This window comes from Vipera berus (genome assembly GCF_964194415.1).
Source record: "Vipera berus genome assembly, chromosome: 1".
Taxonomy (NCBI): domain Eukaryota; kingdom Metazoa; phylum Chordata; class Lepidosauria; order Squamata; family Viperidae; genus Vipera; species Vipera berus.
In genome coordinates this window covers 264,784,219-264,794,440 of record NC_138202.1, presented here as the reverse complement: position 1 = coordinate 264,794,440, position 10,222 = coordinate 264,784,219, and the positions used below count along the sequence as shown (strand labels likewise).

The window sequence follows — 10,222 nt, the reverse complement described above, 5'->3', positions numbered from 1 at the left end:
AGGCAGTAATGCTAGCACTGTGGAGCAACTGCAAATTCAAATGAAGCTTTGCTCACCTCTAGTTGTGTGTGGTTCTGGTCCATGGACTTGGGGGGGTTGGAGACCTTTGACCTAGAGAACAATACACTATTTTTTTTTCCTTAGATAACATCTTTGGGGAAAGATGACGGTGCTCTTTGACAATTACATTTCTGAAATTCTAAGCAGTACGGTAATTAATTGCTTAGTATTAAATACAAGGGCCAGCAATTCAGTCTCCTGTTTGGAAATGTTCTTATTACTTACCCTGCTTTTTCAATTTGAATTCTTGAGCTGTCATTGCTGGGTTAAATGATAAGCACCAAGGAAAGAGCTGCTTTCTCTTGACATAAAAACTGCTTTGGTGTTGACGTTTCAGAACATAATTGTTCTCTCAGGGATAGCAATAGTTCATTAAATACAAAGCGCCAAATACAGTGCATTCCGAAAGTATTCAGACCCCCTCCACTTTTGTCAATTTTGTTATGCTGCAGCCTGATTCTACAGTTGTTGAAATTCATTTTCCCCCCTCATTAATCTATTTTTTTTCATTCTTCTAACAGTGCTTAAGGCACAATGCTAGAAATTGGGAGACAGTGAGTTCTAGTCCTGCTTTAGGCATACAGGTAGCTGGGTGATCTTGGGCCAGTCACTCACTCTCAACCCTAGGAAGCAGGCAAGGAGAAACCACGCCTGAGAAACTTCACCAAGCAAACTGCAAGGGCCATCACTGACTCAAAGGCACACACACACACACACCCAAAAAAAGAAAGATTGTACAGTTTAGTGTAGCAGTTAATAGCATCAGTCTATAAACTGGGTGAGTATGAGTTCTGATCCTGCCTTAAGCATGGGGCAAATATTCTCTTAGCCCTAAGAAGGCGGCAAAGACATTTTCATTTCATTTTGCCATGAAAAATGCAGGTGGTTGCCAGGAGTTAAAAGTGACTTCAAGGCATGCATCCAATCGATAAATGAGTTGGGGGACAAAGGTTGGATCCTGAATCGGCTGCCTATTTTTGTAGGCTGAAAATTGGCAAAATGGCAGAAACAGCAATCTTCATGCTATGCCCCTTGCCCTGAATTGTCTCATGCCAGTAGTTTTCCAGACAGCAGGGCAGGAGAAAACTGTGACCAATTCACATATCTTTGCAGACACACAAAGTAAATAACATGGGCTAAAGGTTTTGTTGTTAGCTGCGAAGTTGTGTCCGAACCATCGCGACCCTATGGACAACGTTCCTCCAGGCCTTCCTGTCCTCTACCATCTTCTGGAGTCCATTTAAGCTCACGCCTACTGCTTCAGTGACTCCATCCAGCCACCTCATTCTCTGTCGTCCCTTTCTTCTCTTGCCCTCAATCTTTCCCAGCATTAGGCTCTTCTCCAGTGAGTCTAAAAGAGTCTAAAGGCTAAAGAAGGGGCAGGCAAATATCTTTCTAAGTTTTGAGAGACTGATGATGTTCATAATTTTTCATCTATGCAAGTCATGCCAGAATTTGTGTAAGCAGATGTTTACGGATACTTTTCTAAACCAGGTGAAAGTGTGAAAACTCCACGCTAGAAATAAAATGCCCATTTAATATAAATGCATGTAGTTCTTTGGAAGAAGGGAGAAGCTCTGCCACAGCTCTTGCTGGTCTTCTTGCTTCCAATTGGTCTTTGGGACTCCATTTCCCCAAAAACTGTGCAACACACAGTTTTGGCCTCTTTCATCTTTGGAGGAGATTGTTCACCACAACCTCCAGTGAAAACTAAGACAAGTGGAAAAAATATGACTGTACTAATATTGATACAAATCAACTGCATGAAAAATGAGTCATACAAAAATCTTCCACATTTTGGCAGTTATGAAGCATAACAATTTTAAATGCAATTTTAAGTGTAAAAAGTCCAAACAAAATATAAAAGATGCAACATTTATAAAAAAGACTGAACAGAACAATGCAATATAACCCTTGGTGATCTTGTTTCACACTGTTTTCTATTGCACGTGTCAAAGTCAAGGGACCTAACTTACAAATTCCTTTTAAATTGGATAGAACTGTTTTAACTTTTCCCTTACTGCTATTTTTACATTATTGAGTTAATATTTCTGCTCAACTAATTTAATTCCTTATGAAAAGGTGGGGTTTTTTTTTACACTGCAGGATTATTTTGTATTCTGCATATGCACATTTAATTGGTATCTATTTTAACAGAATGAACTAAAGTAATATAATGCAACATGAAATATAATTACATTAACTTTTTGTAGTTCTTATCAACTTCATACCAAATATGCTACTGGAAGTATTTCTTTTTCTTTTAACCATGCAAAAATAATTTTTAAAAATCAGCACTGATCTCCAGCAATGTTTTCTTAGAATAAACCAACCAGGGTCAATAGCAGTTTTCAATGTAGTGCAAAATTAAAGAGTTAACCATTTCCATTAACTAATTGCACCCAAACTATTTTTAAGTTGCGAAAAATTTCTTATGAAAATGGTCAAATAGGACAAAGAGATTAAATAAGCCCAATGGGTAAATTCACAAAGTACATATTTTGTGACTCCTTAAAAAGTCTAATATAACCATGATTCCAATATGTTCTCTTCTTTATTTGTTCCCCAATTAAATTAAGGTGGCTAATTGTAGGAAAATTAAAACCACCAGGTTGGCAAACTTTATGTACCTGCTCTACTAAATTTTTATCTTGCTAAAAATCTTAAGCACTTCTCAGAAGTGTCCAGTTGCCCTAATTTTTGGAAAGCATCTCTATTTCATGCACTTAAACTTTTTTTCTTTGAAATGTTCATCCTAGGCTCCTCTTTCTGGATCTTTGTGCTTTGGGTAAAACATTGGCTGCAGTGCAGAGGTTGTCCTGGAGACCTTTTATCAGAGTTCATTATGAGAGTTTTTATCAGCAGCTTTGAACATCAGGATGGAATTGAAGATTTTTAGAGCTGGTCCCAGTTTAATACTCATTATTTTGACAATGTCTGCTTGGGTCATTAGAAGAAAAGCTTCCCCATCGATTTGCTGAAAGGAAAAAAAAATCTACATGTGAATGACTTCACCCAGTTATGAATGTACTTTCAACTCTATAACAATAATTTAAAATGGGACCTAACTATTCACTTCAGATATATCAAAATGGAATTTGTTAATCTTAAAAGTGAATTGAATTCTCCTTTGCTCATTGCACGAGAAATATTCCTCAGTGATGCTTATCAACTTTCACCCCCAAGACTGCCTGCCACGTCTTCGGTCTCTCTAGTTTGCATAAGTTATTCAGCTATAAGAACAGAGGTCAGGATGGCTTTTGTAAAAAAAAAACACACACACACACACACCACAAAACACTATCCAGAATTGTTTGAGCACCTATTCAGCTCATGCCAATAAATATCTAGTTAAAAGTTTCCTTTAACTTGTATCAAAGGACTAAAGGGAATAGGAATAATTTATCTCCTAAAATACAGAAGCAAACAAGAAACATGTTGTTTGCTGTATGAAGAAGGTGGTCTGTGTAAAGGCTTCAGAAGAAGTGCTCTGGAATATGCTGGAATATGTACAAAGCTCTTTTCACGTTCTTTAAAAAAGCTGCATCATTGATGCTGAAACTGCCTGTAATTTCTTCTGCATGTCTATGTGGGCATAATCACTTCAAGCAAATTCAAGATGAGATATTTGTGTTGGTTCCAAAGCCTCTTTTCAAAGGATTATCACAGCCTTCACATTTAGCTTTTGAAATCTGTCACAATGATTATACGCAAATACCTGCATACCAATTCTAAGCCACTGGTTGAGTTAAAAAAATAGGATACGCAGTAAAGTTATTATATTATATTCCATCCTTCAGAGAAATCCTGGTATTTTAAATTACAGTGGTATAGAAATATTTTTGTTTTCTTAAACGTTCTCTTTATATTAATCAAGACAACAATGGCATCATAGTCACTGATTTAGTTTAGTCTTCCTCTTTTTTTCATTTCTTTACAAGCAATAAATAGGGATGGAGGGATGAAGTCTTCCTGATAGCACTGAATTACAATTCTAAACACTGCTTACCATGCTGGTTGGACTAGATTAGCAACATTTAAAAATTCATAAGTGTGTTGTGCATGCAGTAAATAACACCCCAATATATTAAATAGGCATAATTGATTTTTAAAAAGTTGGTTAGTATCATTGCCCAATTTCTTTTTACTGAATCCCTTGCTTCCAAGAATAATTATACTGTCACATAATTTAAAGTAATACTTTAAATATTCTAACAAACAAAGCCTTTAAAAATGCAGCCTTGATTCGAGAAAGAAAAATTCCAATTCCACCTGGATTTCTAGGGCAAAATTAATTACACATTTTATTTCACTGAAGTCAGTTTTAAGACAATTTGGTGAAAACCATGCTGAGAGACTGTCTTCAGAAATGAAATTAAAAACAGGGCTGATTTAATGTACACATGTTATCTTTTGCCAGTTAAACATTACATGAAACCCTGTAAGAATACTGAACCTTGATTACCAAAGGACTGATCTGTTATACTCACCTCATCTTTGAATACTTTTCCATGCTCCTCACAACCTGGCAAACTCCGAATAAACTCTGAGACCTGCCAATCAACAAAATAAGAGAGTAAGAATAATAGAATAAATGTCCATTTAGCACATTATCTTGCTTCTAAGTGATAGGAATTGGGGGGGGGGGAATCAGCAAATGCTTGTTTCAAAATTGGCAAGGGAACTATGCCTTCTTCCAATTTTATAAATAGCAATGATCAAGTTCTCTAAATCCTATATTCCACTTAACCTTTATTAGTCCTGTATAAAGCCCTTGATTTTTAACTACTTTTTAGTGACCATTTGAAGTCACAACGGCAGTGAAAAACGTGACCTGTGACTAGTTTTCTCACTTTTAACCACTGCAGCTTCATGGTCATGTGATTGGTTCGGTTGGCAATTGGCATGTATTTATGACAGCTACGCTGTCCCAGGGTCATGTGATCACCATCTATAACCTTCCCAGCCGGCTTCTGACAAGCCAGGTCTATGGGGGAAGCCAGATTTGCTTAATGACCGCATGTTTCACTTACTTGTGGCAAAAGAGTCATAAAATGGGACACAAATCACTTAAAAATTACCTTGCTTAGTAACAGAAATGTTGGGCTCAGTTATGGTCTTAAAATGTTACTTACGACCAAGGCTTTTTTTTTGTCATAGAACACACCGGAATGGAGTTCTGGCACCTTTTTTTGATGGATTTTCTAGAGTTGCATTCTTTTCCTATTGTTTCTTTCCTATTGTTTTTTTTTTGAAAATGCCCTGCTGGTGGTATGGTGCAAGTGGGGTCCACTCCGGCACTGTCTGCCTCCTCTAGGAGGAGCCATGAGGCGCCGGAGCACCACAGCCAGAGTGTGGCTTGATTGGCTGGGTCAGACCATGTGGTGTGAAGCCAATGGTGGCGCTAGGAGACATATAAACATGGAGGCCTTCTTTCATGAGAGGCTGAGTGAGCCTTTTGATTTCCCTTACAGAAGGTGGGGTGTGAGGTTAAAAAGAGGGCGAAGCGAGAGGAAAGGAAGGCGGCTGGCGTGGAAGTTTGTCCAACAGCGAAACTTTGCTTTTTCAGTTCCCTGGGTAGTTCAAAGGCTGGGATGTCTACGAAAATCTCTTTTTAGTCTTTTATACTTTATATTCGAACTGCACAGGGGAAGAATAAGAATAAAGCCTATGTCTTGTGACTTGGAGGTATTATTATTATTATTAATAATATATATTAATTATGTATTGGTCAGATGTACAGGTAGACCTAAAGTATGATGTTTAATCAGATATATTTGGGTTTAACTTAAAGATAAATTAAAAGTAATATGTTCACTGACAAAGTTTCAACTTTAATTTGTTCCAAGTCAATATCCATATTAAACTCCAAATGTAAATTTTTCCACCTTGTTTGACAACTTCTTAAAAATAATTCAATCTTTTACAAGCAACTGAATTTTGTTTTATTGGGCCAATTTCATTCCACATAGAAAGCTGACATTTCCACTCATTAAACTAAATGGGTATATCAATGGTAAATGTCCCAAAAGATTAATAAAATGCCTTCTTGTAATTTAAAGCCACACAATGCATGGTAACATTAATAGTATTAGCTTACCTTGAACAAATCCTAGTCTTTTAGATACACTAAAAATTGAAGGGTGGTTTTACAACAGTAAACCTTGTAGGGTGGACAAGGCGGGTTGTATGACGTGTGTGAGTTCCAGCACTTTTTTTTTTTTACACAAACAAAGGACTGCTTACAACCATAATTGGCGAGCTGTAGATGAGCTAACTGTAACAGCATTTCATCTACAAATCATGCATTCTGCCTCTTCAATTTTACTGGCTGATGTAAATGATGTCAGTGAAGCAAAGATTGCTTAGCATTTAGACTCTAAGTCCCTCCCTGCTCCATCTATGCTGCTTCACTGCAGCGTGGTGGTATTCTTGGGACGAATGAGCAAAGAACAGTGGGAGTATATATTAAAAGTAAATTCTTAGCTAAAAGATATAAGGAACGGTTGCTGGAATTGGGTATGTCTAGTTTAATGAAGGACGAGGGTGACATGATAGCAGTGTTCCAATATCTCAGGGGTTGCCACAAAGAAGAGGGAGTCAAGCTATTCTCCAAAGCACCTGAAAGCAGGACAAGAAGCAATGGATGGAAACTAACCAAAGAGAGAAGCAACCTAGAACTAAGAAGAAATTCCCTGACAGAACAATTAATCAGTGGAACAATCTGCCTCCAGAAGCTGTGAATGCTCCAACACTGAAAGTTTTTAAGAAGAGACTGGACAGCCATTTGTCTGAAATGGTACAGGTTCTCCTGCCTGAGCAGGGGTTTGGACTAGAAGACCTCCAAGGTCCCTTCCAACTCTGTTATTCTATTCTTCTAGTGGGATCAGTCAAGCCATGAAGGTCATCCCTGCTGTCCAACTAAGACAAACAGGCACCTATATCAAATAACAGCAATATAGGAAGATGTTGGATATGGAGGCTCACTTTAGTGACAATAGCAAAGTCATAGTGAATGGGAGAAAGCAATAATAGACCAACCTGTATTTTACCAAGAATATTAAATTGATACACAAAATAAAGTGATTGATGAGATAATGCAGGATGGTGGCCTCCCAGGTTGGATGGCCCTCTCAACACACTATTGAGGAAGTGCTGAGGATCTTTTCAAGAATTAATGTTGATTGGTACATAGCTAGAATAAAGCCTTCAGGACTCTAGTTGCTGATGTTGACATCCAGGAAAAGAAAATTCAAAGTTGCAAAAAACTGTGGTGGGAATATGGAATTTAAGACGCAAGAACATAAGAAACCTGAATGCAATGAAAGGTGAAATGAATGGACTATATATATTGACATCTATGGCATCAGCAAATTGAAATGAACTTTCAGTCAGAAGATCATACGGTTTACTACTCGGAACATGAAAAAAAGAAGGAAATGTGTTGCTTTCATAGACAGGAAGGGAAACCTGAGTAAGTCTGGGAACAGAACACTGCAGAGAAACCAGCAACAAAACAGGCCTGTTTTGTCCAGAACACCACGTAGAGAATAGTCTGCATTGCTTCCAATTTGCAGGATTAACACATTCAGAGTAAAATAGTCTGGAGGAGAAATAGATCATTCCCATGTTCCCTAAAATATCTCTTAGAATTGTAAATGTTAGACAAACCTATAAAGAAGTTTGAATCTCCTGAAGAAGATACTTAATCTTTCTGATGTGTACTAAAATTATCCCAAGGAAAGGTACAAGATGAGAAGCGAAACATCTTCAAAGAAAAACAAGAAAGTCCAGTTGCCTCTTGAAAAAGCACCTTTGGGACAATCTTGACCTGGATGACTGAGAATCTTCATAGACACTTCTATGGCAGTAACAGATGGGGGGGGGAAATAGGAACAAGCTATCTTGAAAGCATATTTAGAAAGCTGGTGTGGTTGCAGAGGTTCTAGGAGGAGAGGGACACCATAGAAGATCAGTAGTGGAGTTGAGTGTGCTTGCTCACTCTCAGCCTGATCTAGTTCACTGGGCTGTATCTGAATGGGGGGGTGGGAACGGGAAATGCTATCTATGCCATCTTGACTGTCGAGAAGTAAATCTAGCAAATAAATAAAAAGAATAATACAAAATACCTTTCTCCTGACAAAGATAGAAAAAATACCCTATCAACAGATCAGTTTTCATTTTCACTAGCCTACATTATTAGATAGTTCTAAACAGCCAGACCTCAAAATCACTACTAAAATATAAAAAGTCAAAATTGAAATGGAAATATGAAATGAAATATATCATCACAATAATTACAATATATTTTGTTCTAATAGAACTCTATCAAACAATATTAGCTGATGGTGAATGATAATTCTATTTTTAAAAATAATTTTTATTAAAGATTTAAAAACATTTAAGAAAGAAGAAAGGAAGAGAAGGAAGGAAGGAAGGAAGGAAGGAAGGAAGGAAGGAAGGAAGGAAGGAAGGAAGGAAGGAAGGAAGGGAAACATCTAAAGAAACTAAAATAGATGACTTTTAACTGTCTCTTCAAAAGTTATTAAGAAACCCACTGTCTCCCCTGCCTCTTAAATCTTCCAGAAACCCCTTCAGTCCCATTATTTAATTCTTACTTTTCTCAGTAATTAAATCCATAAATCATTGTTTCGGGGTGGGGGTGGGGGGTTCTTTAGCAAAAAGTCTATAAAAGTTTTCCAGTTTTTTAATATGACAAATTCTATTTTAAGTCATACCTCATCTGTGCTCCATTTAGAAACTTTACTAGCAGGAATCCCAGCCACTGTAGGAAGGAGCTTACTGTGCTGTTCCCACCGCAATGGAAATGCAGGAATTGTGAGCTTGGAAGATAAAATGACTGGCTGCAGATGGGAAATTCTGCTGTTGGTTTCCTTGCTATCTGCAAGCAATAATGAAACAAGCTTTATTATTGTACACACAACATGACCACATGTGTAAAGAAAAGACATGTTCAATATAACTTATTTGGCCCATTTGACATTATTACTAAATAGCATTAAATAAGAAATACTCTAATGTGTACTAGTTATTTCTGGGCTAGATACATAACTATATTTTCTTGGGCACAAGTTTAAGCTACTTTATGTGGTTACCTGCCATGAAAAACAATGGGAAACGTTGAGCCATTATTTTCCCTGGCATTTTAAAGAAACTATACCATTGCTTCAGCCCCCAATGGCGGATGAGATGCTCCTAGTCCCTTCCCTTAAACATTGCCATCTTATGTCTTTTCGTTTCCTGCACTATGGAACACTCTGCTCCCTGAAGTCCTATCCTCCCAGTCTTTTGGAAAGCACTAAAAAGCTGGGTTGGTTCCCAAACTCTGGAATAAGATGACGAACTGTATATCGGAAGCTGGACTTGGTTCCACAATTTTATTGTTGTTTTTTGGTGGGTTTTTTTTTTAGACAGATAACTTTATTGTCATTTTTTACTGTGAACACATTGGCACACATTAAAAATGAAATTTAGTTGCTTGCACTCAAGTGTACACATACATAACACACATTTAAACATGCTATATACAACATATATAAACTTTCACTTTGCATATAAATAACATACGGTATAACTATTAATCACTGTCCATCTTGAATACATAACGGAAAGAGCAAGCTTTAGAGTTCACAAGGTTAATACTGTATGGAACAAAACTGTGACTGAATCTGGATGTCCTGCTTCGGATACTATGAAGCCTCCTCCCAGAAGGTAACACGGAAAACAGGTCGTGAAGAGGATGTGCCGTGTCCCAGACAATCTTATGGACTCTGCTCAGGCCACGCTTATGTGCTATGTCCTGGATGGAAGGGAGGGAACTGCCAATGATCTTTTCAGCCATCCTCACCACTCTCTGCACCGCCTTCTTTTCTGAAGCAGTGATGCTACCAATGGTTTTAATAGTTTTAATATGGCTTTTGTGTTATTTTAATTTTGGGGGGGAGGGAAGCCACCCAGAGTTTATTATAAGATGGGCGGCTATATAAATGCTGTGATTGTCACTGTTGTTTTTAAAAAAAACCAAACCTGAAATTTCTCACTGGGTAATCCAGTGTAATGTTTTCTTCGATTTATCTCTTTTTATGGTTGCCTATAAATGCCAGTTTCACAAACCCATCACAAAACCTTAGTCCTGGCTGAA

At 37.5% G+C, this 10,222-nt stretch overlaps 1 protein-coding gene across 2 annotated transcripts in view; it reads right to left on the bottom strand.

Moving 5' to 3' along the window:
• Positions 1-1,612: 1,612 nt before the first annotated feature.
• The window catches only part of L3MBTL3 (L3MBTL histone methyl-lysine binding protein 3), a 90,410-nt gene continuing 81,800 nt past the window's right edge, over positions 1,613-10,222 (bottom strand). For both annotated transcript variants that reach the window (XM_081313819.1, XM_081313820.1), the window contains 3 exons: positions 8,799-8,962; positions 4,551-4,613; positions 1,613-3,037 (listed from right to left, as the gene is read on the bottom strand). In XM_081313819.1, the coding sequence (XP_081169945.1) occupies positions 2,894-3,037; positions 4,551-4,613; positions 8,799-8,962 (371 nt within the window). In that variant the 3' untranslated portion in view covers positions 1,613-2,893. The remainder of the gene's footprint in view (positions 3,038-4,550; positions 4,614-8,798; positions 8,963-10,222) is intronic.